Genomic DNA, 22,193 nt, shown 5'->3' with positions numbered 1-22,193 from the left:
AGTTAACAAGCATGTCCTTCTGACTGCAGAGTCTCTGATGAACACTGTTTTGAAAGCATAATCATACAGTTATGTCTGTCTGATGACAAAGTCCATGATTTACTTCCTGCTAAGCATTGTAACTCAAATAAAACAAACAGCAATAATAAAAAAAAAAAGATCAATCCAATACAAGTTAATACTAGTGATCAAAAACTTCTTAACTTCAAACCAGCTGTGTGCAATTTTTGCATTTCTACTCAAAAACATCTGAAGTGTCAGCAGGCTTAGCTCAACTGAGAATTCTAAGTCCTCACTGTACACATGGAAAATGAGACCCAGACTCAGTGGAGGCAAGGAACATCAGCAGCATCACCCAACCCACAGCCAAAGCTGATTCTGACTCACAGAGAGCATTTCAAAGACTAAATCTTTATAGAAACAGCTGGTGGATTCAAACTACCTACCTTTTGGCTAGCAGGCAAGTGTATCACACGGGGACTCCTTACCAACATCACAGAGCTAGTTAATTGTTGAACCAGAGAGGCCTTTGGTCTCACTCTTTCTGCTCTCTCCTCCCTCCCACCTCTTCTAAAACTAAGGGCACTTCCCTACAGCTCTTTGACTCCTTATTCCTTGCTCAACGCACAATTATTTTTCAAGCCAATAACTTAGGCTCTTCTCTATTTTCTGCCCTAACTTTTCCCGTGCATCTCACAGCTCCCATTCCAGTTGAAAATGTTGTCATAACCAGTGAGGGCCATGAAGTGTCAAGCTCACAAATGTCCTAGAGGTGAATCAACTTGATTTTAAAAATCCCAGAGGGAGTTTTCTACTAACAGGAATTACAGGCTCCTTGAAAGAGTAATTGAATGGCTTCACTGTTAGCAGGGTCTAGGTCACATTAGGGATCACTTCTCAGACCCCAGCCTACCAACCTTCAAAAGGAGCATGGGAAAGGAGGCCTTTGGGTAACTCTCGGAAAGACTCCAAAGTAAACAGTGCTTATAATTTAGCACTGTGATTCTTAGCAGCAACACTTCACAAGACAAACAATAAAGGATTTCAGCAGGGAAGGTGTGATGCTAGCTCCCTTCCCAGGGGCACAGTCCCTAGTGGGTTACAGGCTCGATATACCTCAGAACTTGGCTTCTACAGTTCTGTCTCCAACGTCTGCCTTCCTCAATTTATTATAAACACAAATAAAAGATATGTTTCCTGTGTGGTTTCACTATAGCCTCTCCTTTTGCAGGCCTTCATTGGCATCTGTATCCTTCCCATGTCAAAGCCATAGTTTGTATCATTGGCCTCAATCTGGTTTATTTCTAAAAAGTATTTATTAAGCATCCATTTTGTTCTGTTGTTCTTAGGGTCGACGACTCAGAATCGACTTGATGGCACTTAAAAACAACAACTGCTATCAAATCAATTCTGTAAAGGATTCAAGAAAATAGGACACTTTAAATTTTTTGAGGAATACTGGCTATAGGTATCTGAAGTAATCAGAGTACGGCAAAACTTTAAAATGAATATGGCTTTGTTTTGGTTTTCCCTCCTAATTCTTGTAAATGTCTTTATTTCCTAAGGCATTTGTCCATCAGATCTTTTCAATGATATGGACATCCACAAGAGGTCAAACTTTCAACCAATAAACATGTGTTTAGAAGGTACTTCTCAGACAATTTTATTAATAAAATACACAAAGGGAGGTCTGGATGCAGCTCACCTTTGGAGAGGATGTCCTGAAGCTTGAGCTCCATTCGGACCAAACTGATGGGTTCCAAGAGGTGGAGCACCTGGAGGCAACATCCCCCCAGGAGCAGCAGTCCCCATAGGCCCTGTTGGCTTCATCACACCTGCAACAAAGGGCATGAATTTAGAAGAGTATGGTATTAAAGTATAAAAAGAAAGAAACCAAGGCACTGGGTTACAAAACAAATTGGGTAGGCGAGGAGGAAAGCAAAGATTTAGGACCAATTCTCCCTTCAAGCTTGCTTTAACCATTAACTGCTTACCTATCAAAGAGTCATCTGTGGTTCAGTGGTAGAATCCTCACCTTCCATGAAGAAGACCAGGTTTGCCAATGCACCTTACACACAGCTACTACCCATCTGTTAGTGGAGGCTTGCATGTTACCATCATGGCAAACAGGCTTCAGTGGAGCTCCCAGATAAGATACACTATGAAGAAAGGTCTAGTGATCTACTTCTGAAAATCAGCCAATGAAAACCTATAGATCACAATGGTCTAATCTGAAACCAAACATGGGAATGACACAAGACCAGATAATAATGCCTCATTCCATTGTGCATGGGATCAGGATCAAGTAGTTGGACAATGAATAAGGAAGACCACAGAAGAATTGATGCATTTGAGTTATGGTGCTGGAAAGTAATATTAAAGGTACCATGGACTGCCAGAAGAACAAACAAATCTGTGTCAGAAGAAGTACAGCCAGAATGCTCCTTAGAAGATAAGATGGTCAGACTTCATCTCTATACTTTGGACATATTATCAGGAGGGACCAGTCCCTGGAGAAAGACGTTATGCTTGGTAAAGTGGAGGATCAGCGAAAAAGAGGAAGACTCCCAAAGAAAAGCATTGGCACAGTGGCAGCAACAATGGGCTCAAGTGTAGCAGCGACGTGAAGATGGTGCAGGATGAGATGGTGTTTCATTGGTCGCTATGGGTGGGAACTGACTCAGTGTCACCTAACAACAACAACCACAACCTAGTAGTGACCTCTGCCTTAATTATGTGAATATATAATGATAAAAGAGCAGGAAAAAGAACTAATTTTAACACTAAACAGCAACTAATACAGAAGAAGCAATCTTCTCATTTTATACAAGCACCAGGATAGAAAACAATAAAGAATCCAACAACAACAAAAAAGGCCAGTTGGATCAGAAAAATACATCTGGAAAAATACAACCAGGTAGTATAGTCTCACAACTCTATGGAAAACAAAACAAAAACCTTCTAAAACTGCCTTTATTAAAATTATAGCATGAACAGAGCAAACAGAAGACAACAGCCGTTTCTCCAAGTCAAAAGCACATCCTTGGAAGGTTCATAAGTTCCCAGGATCCCAAATAGCTGGGTGGTAGGCAGTTGGGGACTGCTCAAGTCTTCATCACACTTGCTCAAACTCGTCTTTCATATTGTGAGTCACAGACAATTAACAGATACTTCTGGAAGTGAAGTGTCTTTTTTTTTTTTTTTTCAATATGCAGACTTAGTTTCTTTTTCAAAAGTACAATGTCAATTTTAATTATAAGTATTCAAGTACAAAAAATGAGGAACTCTATACCTGTTAAGTATATATGTATTCATGCAGACTGTTATGAAAAGGCTAGAAACCATTTACTTGTTCTGGGAATACTACGAAAGCATTTTGAATTCAAATATCCCTTGAAATGTGAACTACCTGGACTTTTACACATAGTTACTATTCAGATGTTCAGAGTTATTTTTTTAAAAAACAAACAGGGTCTATAATATGATGATTCAACTTCATTATTTTTTTCCCTAGAAGTGTTTTTAGCAAGTATAAGATACATCCTAATGCAAACAATGTTTCAAAAGGCATTTATACTAGAAAAAAATTTATATGCCTCTATGTTTTTACCTTTAAACATTGTTGTTGTTGCTAAGTGCCGTCAAGTAGGTTCCGACCCATAGCGACCCTGGACAGGGTTTCCTTGGCTGTAAATCTTTACGGGAGCAGAAAGCCTCATCTTTCTTCCACGGAGCAGCTGGTAGTTTTGAACTGGTGACCTTGAGGTTCGCAGCCCAATTCGTAACCACTACGCTACCAGAGCTCCTACTTTTAGACATATTTTGTGTCAATACATCACCCTTTCTAAGTCCTACTGAAGCCTGGAAGACTGTTGTGTTCTATCACTTGATACAAAGGTTTCCTTAGGGTACTTTACCAACTAGATAATTAGATCAAAATCTAAGCATCTCTATTAAAACTATTCAAAGCTTAGACCGACTCAGATAGACTACATTTCAAAACATATTCCCCAAAAATTAAGTACATATGATAGGTTCATCTTAGGACATAAATGCAACCAGGTAGTCCTAATATGCAGTTTGATATTTTAAATCAGCTGACATTTTCTCTTTGGTGTGGTGTACTGCTAAGTTACCATGAATTGGCAATAAGGAAAAACCATCTGGATTCATGTCAAACCAGCAGCTGATAATTTTCTGACAACAGTGGGTACAAAAGTACAGCCATCCACTCTGCCTTAAGTATTGACCTGATACTTGAAACTATTTTTCCAGAAATAGTAGTTGGCATGTCCACTGGCCAGGTAGAGAACTAGTAAGTAAAACAGCAAAGGAAATCAAAGCATCCTTCTAACTTTTTTGATAACATTTACTTGGAATGATCTGTGATACACAATTCTAGAATGACTCATATAAAATTGGAGGTCTTCTGGTGCTTGTCATTGCTACCAGTCTCAACAAAGGACTGGCTCTCGTATAGTTCAGTGGTAGCTTTCTTTTTAGAAAAAGCAGTTATTTCTTCTTCCAAAAGTCTTCTCTTTTCTTGAAGTTTCATTCTCTCTCCTTGGTGAACTCTTTTAAGATGTTCAAATTTGGCCTGGAGCTCCCTCTCGGCTTTCTTCAAGATGGCTTCCTTCTCCTTGACCCGCTGCACAAACATCTGCTTCATCTCCTCTTCCCTCCTCTGGTGCTCCCCACAGATCTTGTGCCTTTTGGCTTTGTAGGTCTCTTGAACACTGGCAGGCTTGCTTGTTCTTGGAGCCCATGTCTTTGAAGCCCAGTTTCTCCAGTTTGCAGCATCTGTACAGCTCGTAGTACTGCGTGTCAATGAGCATCTCCCAGAGCTTTATGAAGTCGCGGTGGTTCTCATTTTCCACTTGTACAACACCCCAAGGACACTGATGAGCTTTGACCATCTTATTTCCAACTTTTACCTCATCCATACTTCCTACAACAGCAAATGGTAATTGTGCGTTCATTGAAGAATTGATCTTAGCAATAGTTTCATCATCTGTTGGTAACTGGTAATTTGGACGCCATTGCTAACTAACTCACTCATGAGCTTGATCTTGAATTTCTGTAACTCAGTTTTAGAAATTGCATCAGCTTTGGCAATCACTGGTATAATGTTCACCTTACTGTCCAGGTTCTTCATGATTAAGAGGTGGAGAGTCTTGAGAGAGTGGCCCATAGGTGAGATAAAGTACAGACACACATGCACGCAGGAATCATGGAAGGTGCAGAGGCTCTGTTTAATCTTCAGCTCCTCCTGGAGGTAGGCCTTGAACAGAGCGTTTCGTAGTCCACTATTGGTTGATAGCTCTCTTCTAACTAATTTCTCACTAACAAGTAACTCTTCTCAGATAGAAATGTTCATGATCTCTTGAATTCAGGATTATTTTCAGTCATTATTATTTCTTTTTCCTAGGGAAATAATGATATAGGAGAAAAATCTTTGGGCTTGGATTAAAGTAGTTCAAGATCCCACCATGGCCCGGACAAGAAGTTTGAGAACCCAAGTTTCCTTTGATTGATAACCTGTGAGCCTTTTTCAAGAAAGTAAAAGTGAGATTCTTCTATTTGATATCTCCACTTCTATCCCCCATAGTTACCCTTTTACACTAGCTTCCTCCTCTGGCCCTGTCATAATGACCTCTTAATTACCTTCTGTCAAATCCCCACTTGGGCCCCTGATAGCATTTCACATTCAACATCTCCTTTCTTTTACCTTCCTTTGTTGTTGTTGGTTCTAGCTCAGCAACCACATGTTTCTCACAATCCTCCCTATGGCTGAGCCCAATCCTTACAGTCACTATGTTAATTCATCTTCTTGAGGGTTTCTGTCTTTTTCACATTTTTCCCTGACTTTACCAAGCATAATGTCCTTTTCCAGGGCCTGGTCCCTCCTGATAACATGATAACTGAAAGATGAGTCTTGCCATCCTTGCTTCTAAGGAACATTTTGACTGTACTTCTTTCCAACACAGATTTGTTCATTCTCCTGACAGTACATGGGATATTCAGTAACCTTTGCTAATACCATAACTCATATGCATCCATTCTTCTTCAGTCTTCCTTATTCACTGTCCAGCTTTCATATGCATATGAGGTGATTAAAAATACCAGGCTTAGAGCAGGTGCACTTTAGTCCTCAAAAGGACAACTTTGCTTTTGAACACTTTAAAGAGTTTTTGAACACTGCAGCAGATTTTCCCATTACAATATGTCATTTGATTTCTTTCCTTTTTTTTAACTTTTTTATTATTACTTGGGTGAAAGTTTACAGAGCAGACCAGTTTTCCATTCAACAATTCATACACATTTTTTTTCATATAACTGAATGCAAACCTCACAATGTAATATAACTTACCCCACTTCCTCCCGGTATTTCCTATTTCCATTCTTCTTTTTTCCCTAACACTACTGAACCTTGTTCTTGGGCAAATACTGTCCTTTTTCATCTCAAATGGTGTGTGTTACTGTTCCTCTTAAAAACCTATTGTTTGGCTGAAAATTGAGCACAGGGGATAGTTCATTTCTAGACCTGAAGGGTAACTAAGGGCCAGTATCTGGTTTTTCACCCATCTCTATCTAACTAGCAGGTCTTTTGATGATTTAGAGTTTTGCTACACATTTTACTTCTTCTATCCAAGACCTTCTTCTAATGCAACCCCTTTCAGGGCAGGTTTCTTGACTGCTGCTTCCATGAATGTTGATTATAGATCCACGTATGGCTGTACAATGGATCCTTGACAACTTGAATATTTTATTTCTCTTCCTCTGGAAAGTTTTATTCCACTCCTCCACCCACACAAGTAGCAAAAGAAATGTCTGGAAAACCTTGTAGTCAATCATGAAGAGGCCACTAGATTGTCATCATAATAATTTTAAGAGGATGTTTTCAGATGCTTGGTAAGGTAGTAATGTAATCCGTAATTAGTAAAGTGGCGATTTCTATGCATAATACCAAGGAAAATTTTACAAAGGTTTCTTCTCTCAAAATGGGATTCCTTAAATTTTAGAAGTTATGTATATTGACTCTACAGTCATACTCTTATTAAGTAATGCTTCATATACTAAGGACAAAGGTTAGAAACAATTCTTATAACACTACACATTCATATAAAGTTTTAAACTCTAAACTCAGCCACATTAGACAAACATGAGACTGACATGTAAAAAACCTTGATTATTAGCACTATGTCATGGCAATGATGTTCCCTAACTCCTCAAGAATTGAATGAGGGAATGAGTATGGAAGCATACAAAACAAGGCCTAAGATCTAAAGGGAAGTACTCAAATCTTTTTGTCTTTTCTTCTAGCCACACCCTCTGCCTTCTTTTATTCAGTCATACATTCAACAAAACAGATGCTCATAATTATATGTAAAAAACATATTTTTATTTCTTAAGACGTTGTTGTTGTTAAGTGTCATCGAGTCAATTCCAACCCACAGCAAGCCTGTGTAGGGTTTCCAAAGAGCAGCTTGTAAGTATGAACTGCCCACACTGCAGTTCAAACGGCTTTGCAGTCTGGTGCATTAATTCACAGTGCCACCAGGACTCCTCTTAAGACATTAGTTTGGATAAAATAGAGAATCTACAATACTAGAACTAACCTATGCTCAACTACATAAGTGCATGCATGTTGAATACTTTGGCTAGTTACTATTACTCAAAAACCAAAACCTCACTATTGACAAGTCAGTTCTGACTTGACAGAACTGCTCTATGGGGTTTCCGAGGCTGTAAATCTTTATGGAACCTGATTGCCTCTTCTTTCTCCTACAGAGCAGCTGGTAGGTTAAAAGTGCCAATTTTTTGGTCAGCAGCCCAAATAACTCACTGTGCCATCAAGGCTCCTCTATTATTCAAAACAACTAATAAATTCTGTCCATAAATAAATCTATAAGGATACGTTAAAATTATAGAAACATTAAATAAAAAAATAAAAAAAATGTGAAATTATTGTTTCTCAGCATAGCTTCCATCTAGATCTATATACTTCTGAAGACAATGTCCCATATATTGAAAGTGCCATGGGCTGCCAAAAGAACCGACAGATTTGTGTTGGAAGAAGTGCAGCCAGAGTGTTCTTTGGAGGCCAGGATGGTCAAACTTCGTCTCTCATACTTCGGACATATTGTCAGAAGGGACCAGTTGCTGGAGAAGGATATCACAGTTTGGTAAAGTGAGGGGTCAGAGAAAAAGAGGAAGACCCCCAGCAAGATGGACCAGCAAAGTGGCAGCATCAATGGGCTCAAGTGTGCCAACAACTGTGAGGTTGGCCCAGGACCAGGCAGTGTTTTATTCTGTTGTGCGTAGGGTTGCTATGAGTTGATAACAACTCGATGGCACCTAAAAACAACAACCCTTCCCTGTAGTCTTGGTGTGGCACTGTAGGTTAATGTGCTGGACTGCAAAACTGGTTTGAATTGCAAGGTTGGAAGTTCAAGCTCACCAGATGCTCCTTGGATACCTTATACAGGATCACGATGGGTCAGAAATGACTTGATGGAACTTAACAACAACAACCCTTCCATAAAGTGCAGGATTGCAAGGTCAATATGAACCACAAGGTGGGTGGTTCAAACTCACTAGACACTCCTCAGAAACTCTATACAAGGTTGCTGTGAATAGGAACCAACTCAACAGCACTTAACAACAACATCAGCCCTTCCCTAAAGGATTTTGCACTCTTCGATACATACACCACAGTCCTGGTGTGGCGCTCTAGGATAAGCACTGGACTGTACAGGAGTTCAAATCCATCAATCACTCCTTGGAAACCCTATACAGGGTCACTGTGAGTCAGAACCAACTCAATGGCACTAACAACAACAACAACAATCATTCGAGTGAGTTCCGATTCATAGCAACCCTGTAGAGGGTTTCCAAGGAGCAGCTGGTGAGCTTGAACTGACAATCTTGCAGTTCAAACCAACCTTGCAGCCCAGCACATTAACTCACAGCGCCATACCAGAACCCCTATTAAGAACTCAAATCATGTTCATTTAGATGTAGGGCTGTATAAAGGTGAATGAAGTACACTTTCCTAACAAGATTCTCATCGGATAGTCCTTGCTACCCTCAAAGAGTGAGCTGGTATGCTGTCATAATAAGAAAAGGAAAGAAAAAAAAAACACCTCAGAGCAACTTTCCAGGCCGCTCTTTCACCAATGCACTTTTCCACTTTCTTAAAACTTCTTACTAATAAGTCCCCGTGACCATCCAGTGTCCTTCAAGACATCAAAATCTATCACGATGACCCCTTTGGAGTCCCAGAAAACAGCCTCCATAACCTTCTGTGCGACCCTCTCTACCTTAAATTCAACTGGCACAGCAGATCCCCTTGGAAGCCACTGTTTTGATTGGGCATTCGTGGCGCTGTGAGTTAATGCGCCAGACTGCAAAGCCATTTAAACTACAAGGTCGGTGGTTCAAGCTTACCAGTCACTCCTTGGAAACCCTTTATGGAGTCCTGGTGTGGCGCTGTGGGTTAATGCACCAGACTGCAAAGCCGTTTGAACTGCAAGATCGGCGGTTCAAGCTCACCAGCTGCTTCTTGGAAACCCTATACAGGGTCACTATGGGTCGGAATCGACTCGATGGCACTTGGCAACAACAACGAGACTAAGAAGGCGCTCTGGTAGTGTAGTGGTTACAAATCAGGCTGCGAACCGCAAGGTCAGCAGTTTGAAACTACCAGCTGTTCCGCAGGAGAAAGATGAGGCTTTCTGCTCCCGTAAAGATTTACAGCCTCGGAAACCCTGTACAGGGTCGCTATGAGTCGGAACCGACTCCACGGCACATAACAACAACAACGAGACTAAGACAAGTGTGTTACTGAGAGAACTTGTCTGCAGCCATCCACTGATTGCAGAGGCATGTTTAAACACATTTTGTATGGAATAAAGTCATGCATATATGAACTGGATCCCTGTTGCTATACTTTGTTACTTACCCTTATATATTACTTATTGTGCAACAAACAAAAATTGCAATGAAAGTACACATTGATTTTGAGATAGAAACCAAATGTGAATTGTAAATCAGAGTGCTATTAAATTTAAAATAATTTTAAATCAGGGTTTCACAATGTAGGCACTATTGACATAGGGGGTCAAACAAGTCTTTGTTTTGATAAGAGGGTGTGTCACCCGGAAGGCTTTTCTGTGCATTGTAAAGATGTTTTCCAGCGTTCTTGGTCTCTACCCTCCAGATACCAGAGACCACCAAAAATTTTTCCAAACCTTGTCAAATGTCCCTTGGGGAAAAATCATCACTAGTGGAGAAGCACTGTTGTAGATCAATTTTTAATCTACACGAAACTAAGAACATTTTCATTTCTTAAATAAGTTAAAAGCAATTTTCTCAGCAACCCTCATATATATACATATATATATATATACACACACACACATATATATATATCTAGAGAATCATAAAACAGTTCTGATATGCACAGTTAGAAATGCTATGCACTACACACACACACATATATATATATCTAGAGAATCATAAAACAGTTCTGATATGCACAGTTAGAAATGCTATGCACTAATCTTACTAAAATATACTCCACCTTCTCTAATTTTGGAAATCAGCTCTATAGCAATGATACCTCATGCATTTATACAACACACATTTAGCATACCTCTGAGGCACTAAGATCTCTCATGAAGAGATAACTATGTAAACAAATAATTACGGCACTGTGCGTTGACACTGTAAGATGCATAGGGACTACCTAACTCTTCCTGGGGGAATCAACAGTTCAGAGAGGAAGAACTTCTTAAGCTAATTCTTGAAGGATCATCAGGAGTGTTTCTGGTATACAAGATGAGAAAAGAGATTCAGATAAGAAGGAAAAGTTTGAACAAAGACCTGAGACAGTATGGAGTGATTGTGGACTGGCAAAAGTCTAAGTGTGGAGAGACTGTGAGGGAAAATGACCAGAGCAGAGGTTGTCCAGGTTGGTTTGAGTCAGACTGCAAAGTCCCATGTGTCATTTGGACTCTATTCCCAGGGCAAAGGGGAGTCAGTATCACTGTCATCTGAAAAGTCATAGTCGTGCCTTGGCCACATGACTGATACTTTTAAAAGTGGTGCACCACATTTTGAGAAAAACTAAGTATACTGGACCAAAAGAAAAAAAAGAAAATCTAAAATCACAAACTGGTACTTAATCCAGTGTTTGAAAACACACACTACCTTCACCATCAACACCAGCTGCCACTGGGATGATTCCAACTAAAGTTGACCCCACGTACTTCAGAGCAGATTCATGCTCCATTGAGTTTTTAGGGCTGTGGCCTTTTAGAAGCAGATCACCAATACTTTCTTCTAAGGTACTTTTGGGTGGATTTGAACTGCCAAACTTTCAGTTAGTAGGTTTTACACTGAATCTAGAGATTCCTTTAGACTACCTTTTTAGGAGTCATTGTGTCGATTTCAACTCATGAGGCCATACGACAAAGGAGAACTGCCCCATAAGGTTTTCTAGGCTATAATCTTTACGGGAGCAGATACCAGATTTTTCCCCTGTGGAGCTGCCGGGTGAGACTGAGCAGATAACCTTTCAGTTACAGCCAAGTGTTTGACTGTTGCACCATTACTCAGCACCGATTCCAATGCCCTTCAGGTTCGTCTTTCTGTACAGTCCTGAGATAGAAAACTGAAACTCAATTTCCTAGTCTCCCTTACAACTTAAGTTGTCGTGTACTCCAGATTCAGCCAAGTGATCCATCTGGAGAAGACTCTGACCAGCTTGAAGACAGAAGAGGCTGTTCTAAGGCAGGGAGGCAGTGGCTTCTGATGAGAGAGTTCTGTGTGGGCTTGTGCATTTCTTTGGACCGCATAGTCCCTAACTTGGTCCACTGGTTCTCCCTAAGTATTCTGTTAGCTTCCAGATATATTTTAGAAAGCCCATTTCCATTACAATGGATTCTGCTGTCAGCAAAAATTCCCTGATCAAAATAGTATCACAGAAAAACATGCCTTAAATTTGATCTTAGATCTACCGAAACCAAATTAAAAAAACATTTGTGGGAGAAAAATATTAATCTAAAATAAACAACGATAAACTCAGAGCGGTATACCTACATAAACTCCTACGTAAGGAGCCTGTCCCTACTCTAGTTTCAGGACACCGATACTACTTGAAACCAGCAGTTATTTTGCCCCTGAAAGGGCATTTGGCAATGTCTGAGATAGTTTTGTTTGCCCCAACTAGGGAAAAGGGGTGCTACTGGCATCTAGTGAGCAGAAGCTAAAGACAGTACAGGGCACGGAACAGCCCCATAACAACAAAGCATCATCTGGCTCCAAAGCTCAATAGTACTGAGGTTGAGAAATCCTGCTCCAGACAGCAGTGTGTCCAGCCCTGATTCCCTCTCCAAAGTTTCCAATGTAGACTACAACTCTCTCTAAACTGCACAAGGAATCATGACCTTTCCCAGATTCAGTGGCACCCTAACTTAAAAAAACGAGATGTTGTCCAATCAATTCTGACTTGTGGTGAGCCCATGCATTTCAGAGTAGAGCTGTGCTCCGTAGGGGTTCCAGAGCTGTGCCCTTTCAGAAGCAGACTGGCAGGTCTCTCTTTCAAGGGTGGGTGAGAACCTCCAACATTTTGGTTAGTAGCTAAGTGCTTAACTGGGCCACCCACAAAGTCTACATTGGCACCCTACTGCCCTTGAAGCCTAAATTCCTTATGATGGTCTCACTTCCTACACTAGGGACAACTCACACTACTCACACTCTATAGTCAAGCCACATTGTTGTTGTTGTTACATGCCATGGAGTCAGTTCCAACTCACGGCGACCCTGTACAGGGTTTCCGAGGCTGTCAATCTTTACGGGAGCAGAAAGCCTCATCTTTCTCCCGTGGAACAGCTGGTAGTTTCGAACTGCAGCCCGATTCGTAACCACTACGTTACCAGAGCTCCTTAGTCAAGCCACATTAAATGTACTCAAAAGAGAAGCCTTTTTTACCCCAACAAGCTGTTTCCCTACATGGTCAAGTCTCACTCATTTTTCAGGTTATTCCCTCAGAAAGGTCCCTTTCATCCTTAAGTCTTGGCTAGGTGCCCCAGCCATGTGCTTCTATACATCCTTCTGCTTCTTTTATGAGAGTGTTTTCCCCTGAACTATAATTATAACTTACTTAATGTATTTCACCCTGGATAATTAAGTACTGTAAGGACTGAGAGAGCAGTGGTAGAATTCTTCCTGGTATGGTGCTATAGGATAAGCACTGGACTATGAATCACAAGCTTGGCCGTTCAAACCCAACAGACACTCCTCGGAAATTCTATACAGGGTGTCTATGAGTAGGAACAGACTCAAGAGCAATTAACAACAGCAGCAACATGTGGAGACCTAGGTTCATGCCCAGCCACCGTCCATTGATCAGTGGAGGTTTGTAAGCTGTTATGATGCTGAACAGATTTCAGCAGAGCTTCCTGACCAAGAAAGATGAGGAAAAAAGACCTGGTGATCTACTTCTGAATTATCAGCCAATGAAAATTCCATGGAACACAAGATTCCATCTCATAGTTCATGGGTCATCATGATTTGGGAGCTGATTAGACAGCAGCTAATAACAACAACACAAGGAATGAGATGCGGCTTATTTTATTTTTTATTATAGTACCAGTGCTGACCACTTTGCTCTAGTAATGAATCTGTTAAGTTTGTTATTATGCAGCATTGTTGTTGTTACTAAGTGTCATCAGGTCTAGCAACCCTGTAAAGAGTTTCCAAGGAGCAGCTGATGGGTTTGAATCACTGACCTTGCGGTTAGCAGTCCAGTGCTTATCCTACAGCGCCACAGCAGGATTCCTTATGTAGCACTAATAATTTTAGTAAAACACAATTAATAGGCACACATAAAGGTATGTAAGAAGTACAATGCAAGAGTTAGCACTGGTCAGACCTATATTAGACTATGTACATCAAAGGATTATGACTACGCTGCCTGTATCTATCAGAAAACCAAGAGAAGGATCTCTGAAATTGGGGAAAGGAAGACACATGATGACTGAAGACTGAAGGATATAAGGTTATTTAGCACAAAAGAATGAAGGCTGGGGGACTGAATGACAGCTTTAAATAATGAAACAGGGCACCGTAACTTATAGGAAAGTATATTTACACAGAGTATGAGAACCTGGTATCCATCTGTCTGGGAGAACATGGCTTAAATTAAAGCATGGAGAAGTTAATTCAACAAAGACAGCTTTTTAAAATATTGGTAAGCAGCAGAATAGTTTTATGATGAATGCTGCAGCTTGTCCTTCAATTGATTCATGGAATAAACTCTTAATGAGTGCCTCTCTGGTCCTGGCTTATCTATCATAACATAGATTAGTGAATGGTATTGAGCTCTACATAGATGTTATGAAAACACCAAAGAAGAGGGCGTCTAATTGAGCTCGAGGAGGAATAATGGTCAGGAACTGCCCACAAGCATGACACTTCAACTGAGTCTGAGGGAGGAGTGTGAGTGTAAACTTGTTAGTATAAGAAAGTGGACCCCTGGCGCCTTTCTGGTCATGTGGAGTTCAACACAAGGGACAAAGGCAAAAAGATGTCTAAATGACTCAGCTTAGTATTACAGGAGTAGAGGGTATGGGAATGTGGCACAGGAGCTAGAAAACAAAAATGGGTCAAATAATGAAGGCCTAAGAAGGAGTCCTGGTATGGTGCTGTAGGATAAGCACTGGACCATAAGGTCAGTTTGAGCTGCAAGGTCAGAATGTGCCCTTTGGAGATGTAAATTATTATATATGCCTGCGTGGGATTTTTTGTTTGTGTGTTTTTTAAAAATCTAAAGTGGATAGAGAAAAACACTGTTAACTGATGGTACATGGAGGGGATTATAATCATAGTAATGAAACAAAGTATATGATTTGTTGAATGTAAAACTGATGATATGCCCTGTAAACTTTCACTCAATCTACAATAAAAACCTTAAAAAAAAAAAAAGTTATGCTGGCAAAAGTTGCATAATACATATATTTACAACAACAATAGCTGAGGCTCCTTATGTGCAACCAAACACCTCATCGGAATCCGTTTCTTGGTTTGGAGGTTATGATTTCATGTGACATGCCAGTTCATCGGCTTAGTAACATGTTTACTGCTTCTGTTTTATCTCCTAGTTCATTGCATAGTGCCTGGGGTCTTAAAAGCTTGCAAGCAGCCATCTAAAGCACTATCACTGGTTTCTATTGATGCAGGGTGTAATCCTGGTGCAGGGCTGAAGGATAAAACACTGGACTGCTAACCACCAAGTCGACAGTTCAAGCCCATCAGGCGCTCATTGAAAATCCTATAGAGGATGGCTATGAGTCACAACCTACTCAATGACACTTAAAAACAACAACAAGTTCACCTGGAGCAACAGAGAAAGGAGAATCAAGAGGATATGCAATGTGTGGCTAATTTCTTCTTCAAACAACTGCCTCCTTTGTCATGAGACCAGAAGAACTGGATGGTGTCTGGCTACTATTACTGAACATTTTGATCAAAGATTCCATAGAAGAATCCTGATCAAACAGGTTAAAATACAGAACAGAATTTCAAATTCTCATGGAATCCAGATTTTCTGGATCCACTGATGTGTAAGATCCCCTGAAACTATTGCCTTGAGATCACCTTTAAACCTTAAACCAAAAGTATTTCCCAAAGTCTTCTTAAAACTTACTTTAACTTGTGAAGAATGTCTACGTTGAACATTATGCTCTTTTAATGACCATCTATATGGAATTAAACTATGGAAAGATTAAGCAGAAGCCCTACAGGGCAATGAGTTTATGCTTATGGGGGAGATACAACTCAGAAAAGGAGGGTGAGAACAGTCGCAGAACTCCAAGAATGCAATCAATGTCACTGAATTGTGCCATGGGGCTTGAAAAAGTTCATGAGAATGGACTTAAAGGGTAATGGTATTTCTCCATGAATTTTTGTGACGACCCCTTATACATGTAAAAACTGCTGAACTGGTGCATGTTCTTGTTGCATATATTTTCAATAACAACAGAAAAAGGAAATAATTATTTTATCTCTCACATGCAGTAATTTTAATTCAGTTTTCCCTGAATGTTTACACAATAACCTCACAATGCTAATTAATTACAAACAGTAAAAGCAAAACACTCAGAAGAGTGCATCTTACTTAAGCTATATTTGAAAATGGAACATGTTTAGTTCCATGTAATAACTGAGTTGCTGATACACGCTTTGATAAGGGCCTTTCATAAGAACCCTGAAATCTTAAGCCAGTGTATCATACAATAACCATTAAACTCCTTCAAAGTTCTTTTCCAGAACATCTAATGTCTCTGTTCCTAGAAGATGCTAATTATATACGAATCAAAATAATGTACTTTACCTGGTGGAGAAGCTGCATGTGATGGATCACCATAGTGCCCATAATGAGGTGGTGAAAGACCTATCCCAGGTTGGGACTGAGAATATGGGGGTGTTGCCACATATCCTTGTTGACTCATTATGAAAATATCATTCCAAAGGATAATTCCACAAAAGAATCCTGAAATAAGAAAAAAACAAAACAAAACAAAGTCAGCAAGAGTGCCTTTTAAAAATATAAATAAATACTTATGATAGTTTGAGAAGAGTCATAATTATCAGATGCAATGTCGTTGTTGTTAAATGCCGTAAGTCAGTTCTGTATAGGGTTTCAGAGGAATGACTGGTGAGCTTGAACCGCCAACCTTGCGGTATAAACTGACTTTGCAGTCCAGAGCATTAACCTTCAGCACCACACCAGGACTCCTCTACAATATGATAAATTGTATCATCCTCCTCTAAAGAGGATATAACCATAGGTGTAGGAAACTCAGTAAATCACTTCAATAATTCTTGGCAAATGGAACCTGGATAACTACCAGTCACTTTTCCATTGGAAGCTGCTTGTTTCACAGACAGTGTGGCATAAGTGTTCCTCCTATGTTGTGCCTTTAGTACCCCTGGCCCCATTTCAGCTCAGAACACACCACGGACAATCAATCATCTTAAGTCATTTAGTTGACTCACCAGCATAATCACCAGTAGTCTGTTTTTGATTGCTGTATTTATAGTGCTCTTCTAATCACTCATTTGAATCAGGCAGTTAGGACAAAGAGAAATCAATAGTCCAATAAATATTACAGAAGATAAAGAAGTTAATATGAAATTAGTCTATGAACCATATTTTAACTATGCCAGGTGGCAGCCTGAAAGCTTTTAGGAACTGTCAGTGGTTTCTCAAATGTCAGCAATCTATTTGAATTTAGATGCTCCCACACCTCTAAAAACATATGCAAAAACATATGCATAAGAAACTAAGAAAAAAGGGTAGTCTTGTAGGTGTACAGATACACACAAACACTTACAAATACTACATCCTCATACTGATTCTGCTCAGAACCTAAACACCAATTTGCTTTCAGTTTTTTATTTTTTTCCAAGTTTTCACAAAATAAGAGACATTTCATAAGGTGGACCATTTGAAAATACCTAACAAGTTAGAAAAAGCTCTGAAGCTTGACAAGAGAAGTAGGTTCTCCTTCCAAACCTGTCAATTTGGGCAACTTAGAATAAGCTGGTCCTCAGGTTCCTTTTTATAAAATGAAACCTCTAAGAACCTTTCTAGATATAAAACACTGAATTTACAATTTCTCTCTGGTTTCCTCATCCAGCACACAAAAAAATATTCTTCCATTTGCTGTTAAGGTAAAAGATCAATGATACCTGCTAAGATTTAAAGTAGGTGCATATTCAGAAAATGGCATTTCAAATTCTGCATCTGATTTTGTTTTCTAATCAAACTGTAACAGTCTAAAATTAAAGTGACTAAGTAAAAAGATTGTTAAGATCACTTTCTTCTAATTGGAAGGGAAGACCTGTAAGGAGGAGTGGAGTAGGCAAAGAACTGCTGGTCTGCTTTGTTACTGACAACACTTTTTCCCTCCTCCCACTTCGCAGAGAGAGACGTGGCAGCCTGAGCTTTGGTCAAGCTCATCCTACCAAGCACATTTAGGAAGTCAGCACTAACACACCTACGCAGCAACCTGTTGCTGAGTGACAGAAGAAAGGCAGGGATGTTCACTCCAAAGAGCAAGAAGCAGTTGGAACCCTCTTTACTGTTCTGGGAGGAATTTGCTTCCTTAATCAACCTAGTTTGCCACGTCAAACTTCCTCACCGAGAGCACCAAGTTAGAGAAACCTGACTCAGCTTCCAGCGGCGACATGGCAGACAGCCACTTGGCAGGAACAGGCCTAGGGTGGAAACCTGGGGAGCTCCAATCCCAGAGCGGACCCCCCCCCCCCATCACCGTTACCCCTACTCCGGTCCACTGTCAATAGGCAATTCTAACCAAGGTGCACTTCTCACCCCATCCAAGTTCGAATTTGGTCAAATCCATTTCACTCCCGGGATGTCCCAAAGCTTAAAGATACAGTTGCCATTTTTACTATGACTATTTCAAACATCCCTTTCCTCCAGGAAGGAGAAAATTAAGTTGATACGAAGAGAAAATCGCGCAGTGACAGAGGAATACGGTGGCTAATGAGACCCTAACCGGGCAGTTCAAGCACGCCCAGACACAAAGGTTGGGGCGGGGGGCAGGCCCCCCAAAAATGTCCACGCCCACCTCTCCCCTCCCATTATTAAACTGAGCGAACCCGCTAAAGGAGAAAGGTATGAGTTCTTCCGCCCTCGGCCCCGGCTACTCGAGAGCATCCAGCCTCTCGCCACCCCCCACCAGAACCGAGCACCCCACTCCAGATGTCCTAGGGGAAGGGGCTGTCCCGCAGGAGCGCAGCCGGGCGAGACATTACCTGGACCAGCTCCCTCCCGCCGCCGGGCTTCTGAGAGCCTGTGGTTCTGCTTTTGGGGCCGGTGGCCCCCGCTGACCCAGCTCCCGCTAAGGCCGCTGCTCCCACAGCGCCTTTCCCCGGCGGTTGTCCCCACAGGCGCGTTTCACGCACGGAGTTGCAGCTGGGCTGGGAACTGCCACGTCAAACACTCCCGGCTGCGCGCCCCCGGCGCCGGGGCTAGGACCGGCAGCCGCGCTCCCGCCGACGCACGCGCGCAGGCAGCCTCCGCGGAGGGCGGGGCGACGCCGCCTAACCGGTCCGCGTCGGCCACGCGTCCTCCGTTCCTTTTGCTTCTTTCCTGTCTGTTTTTTCTTGTTGGTGGTGGTTGTTTTTATTCCTACAAGTCAAAGATTTTAAAGTTGTCACTAAGTCAGAGCAACATAACCTTCGTGAAGCACCCGCATAGAAGGGGACGGCGGATTTAAGATTCGTTCATTTTTTCATTCAACAGGTTGTAGGTTCAATCCTTCCTTCATTGCATATTTCAGTAACTACGATATTCAGGGCAGTGCCCTGCCGATATAGACAGGAAAATGCACCATCCCAGACATACGGAGATTAGAGCGAATCTGGCAGGAGTACACTTACTGATGACATACTCCCGTGCAATGCACTACTGAAGAAGGAACTCCTGAGGCAGCCTGGGAAGGTGTAAAATAGGAGAGGCAGAGAGAAGCAATGTCCCTACTGAAGTATTTTCATTGTACTAGATTTGTAGAGTCCTGGTGTGGCGCTGTGGGTTAATGCTCCAGACTGCCAAGCCCTTTGAACTGCAAGGTGGGCGGTTCAAGCTCACCAGCTGCTCCTTGGAAACCATATACAGGGTCGCTATGGGTCGGGATCCGCTCGAAGGCACTTCACAACAACAACACCAGGTTTGCTAGATTTCCGTTTAGTCCTAGTTGTGGCTACATACTCATTCTTTATGAAATAGGAACTGCCAGAAATTCAAGCCAGATTCAGAAAAGAACGTGGAACTAGGGATACCATTGCTGACATCAGATGGATCTTGGTTAAAAGCAGAGAATACCAGACTTTATTGACTATGCAAAGGCTTTAGACTATGTGGATCATGACAAGCGATCAACAGCATTGCGAAGAATGAGAATTCCAGATGACTTAATTGTGCTTATGAGAAACCTGGACATAGGCCAAGGGGCAGTTGTTAGAACAGAACAAGAGGACACTGAATGGTTTAAAATCAGGAAAGATGTGCAAGAGGGTTGTATTCTTTCACCATACTTATCCAATCTATATGCTGAGCAACTAATCTGAGAAACTGGATTATGTGAAGAACGTGGCATCAGTATTAGCGTAAGACTCATTAACAACCTTTGATATGCAGATGATACAACCTTGCTTGCTGAAAGCAAAGAGGTTTAAAATATTTACTGATGAGGATCAAAGAACAGTCTTCAGTATGTATTGTACCTCAATGCAAAGAAAACAAAACCCCTCACAAATGAACCAATAAATAACTTCATGATAAGTGGAGAAAAGATTGACGTTGTCTAAGACTCATTTTGCTTGCATATACAATCAACACCCATGAAATCAAACGACCTATTGCATTAGGCAAATTTGCATATGACCTCTTTAAAGTGTTGAAGAGCAAAGATATCAATTTGAGGGCTAAGGTGTACCTGACCCAAGCCATGGTATTTTCAATAGCCTCGTATATACATGTGAAAATTGGACAATGAATAAGGAATAGCGTAGAAGAATTGATGCATTTGAGTTATGGTATTGGAGAAAAATATTGAAAGTAACATGGACTGCCAGAAGAACAAATAAATCTGTGTTTAAAGAAGTACAGCCAGAATGCTTCTTAGAAGCCAAAATGGTCAGACTTCGTCTCTCTTGCTTCAGACATGTTATCAGAAGGAATCAGTGCCTGGAGAATGACATCATACTTTGTAAAGTGGTGGATCAGTGAAAAAGAGGAAGACCTCAAATGAGATGGATTGACACGGTGGCAGTAGCAAATGCTACACTGCTGGTCCTGTGCCATACTCATAATTGTTGTTTCACTTTAGTCCTCGAGTGAAACAATTGTGAGTATAGTGCAGGACTGGGCCGTGTTTTGTTTTGTTTAGCACAGGGTCGCTTTGAGTCAGAACTGATTTGAAGGCATCTAACAACAATATGAAATAGGTTGGCTGGTTTTGCCCTAAAACAGGGATCTCTACCATGATATTTTTAGTGGCCTTGTATGCATGTAATGGAGTCCTACAGTGCTGGTAGCTGTAGAATAAACACTGGATGAACTACAGCTCTGGTAGCGTAGTGGTTATGAATCGGGCTGCGAACCTTAAGGCCAGCAGTTCGAAACTATTAGCCGCTCTGTGGGAGAAAGATGAGGCATTCTGCTCCCGTAAAGATTTACAGCCTTGGAAACCCTGTACAGGGTCGCTATGGGTCAGAACTGACTTGACAGCACTTAACAACAACAATAACTACTACAGGTCGGCAGTTCAAATTCACTAGCAAGTCCCCTGAAGCCCTATACAGCGTTGCTATGAGTCAGAACTTACTGGATGGCACTTAACAACAACAGTGCATGGAAAAGCTGGACAGTGCATAAGGAAGATCAAAGTAGAATTGATGCCATTGGATTATGGAATATTGACTCCATCATAGACTGCTAGAAGAATGACAAATTTGTCTTAGAATAAGTGGAGCCAGAATGCTCCTTAGAAGAAGCTAGGATGGCGAGATTTCCTCTTGCTACTTTGGATATGGTATCTGGAGGGACCAGTCCTCTGGAGAATGGCATCAGGTTTGGTAAAGTACAGGGTCCACAAAAAAGAGGATTGGCATAGTAGCTGAAACAACGTGGGCTCAAACATAGCAAATATTTTGAGGATGGTGTAGAACTGGGCAGTGTTTAGTTGTGTTTACATAGGGTCACTTCAAGGCTCAGCTACCTGTACCCAAGAAAGAGCTGAGAAAGAAAGACACTATGTGGAACTTGCAGATCTCTTGTGGTTATTGTTAAGTGCCATCGAGTTGGTTCCCACTCATAGTGACTCTGTATAGGGTTTTTGAGGAGTGGCTGGTGGATTTGATCAAACAACCTTGTAGTTAACTGTGCTTATCCTAAAGAGCCACACCAACACTCCTAGCTATCCTTTTTTTTTTTTTTTAATGTTTTAATGTGAATTATGTGATAGTTTACATGGGAGAACGTTAGTTTTACATTCATCCTATCCTATATTGTTTCATTGCCATGGTTACAATCCCCTCCATGCATCAACCAACCAAAAGATATACACTACAGCACTACAAACCTGCTCTTCACACAC

General features: G+C 41.1%; 1 protein-coding gene and 1 pseudogene across 2 annotated transcripts in view; both read right to left on the bottom strand.

The window, feature by feature from the left end:
- SEC24D (SEC24 family member D) overlaps positions 1-19,082 on the bottom strand; it is a 166,912-nt gene extending 147,830 nt beyond the window's left edge. Inside the window, exons 1-3 of one of the 2 annotated variants that reach the window (XM_006874588.1) lie at positions 18,850-19,082; positions 16,400-16,558; positions 1,706-1,835 (exon numbers count right to left, since the gene is read on the bottom strand). In XM_006874588.1, the coding sequence (XP_006874650.1) occupies positions 1,706-1,835; positions 16,400-16,517 (248 nt within the window). In that variant the 5' untranslated portion in view covers positions 16,518-16,558; positions 18,850-19,082. Of the gene's footprint in view, positions 1-1,705; positions 1,836-16,399; positions 16,559-18,849 lie in introns of those variants that run through there. The other variant, XM_006874587.1, reaches the window with a different exon arrangement.
- On the bottom strand, positions 4,409-5,322 carry LOC102823672 (annotated as a pseudogene).
- Positions 19,083-22,193: the final 3,111 nt, after the last annotated feature.

The sequence above is a fragment of the Chrysochloris asiatica genome, unplaced genomic scaffold, assembly GCF_000296735.1.
Source record: "Chrysochloris asiatica unplaced genomic scaffold, ChrAsi1.0 scaffold00288, whole genome shotgun sequence".
Lineage (NCBI taxonomy): Eukaryota > Metazoa > Chordata > Mammalia > Afrosoricida > Chrysochloridae > Chrysochloris > Chrysochloris asiatica.
This window is presented reverse-complemented; position numbering and strand designations above follow the sequence as displayed.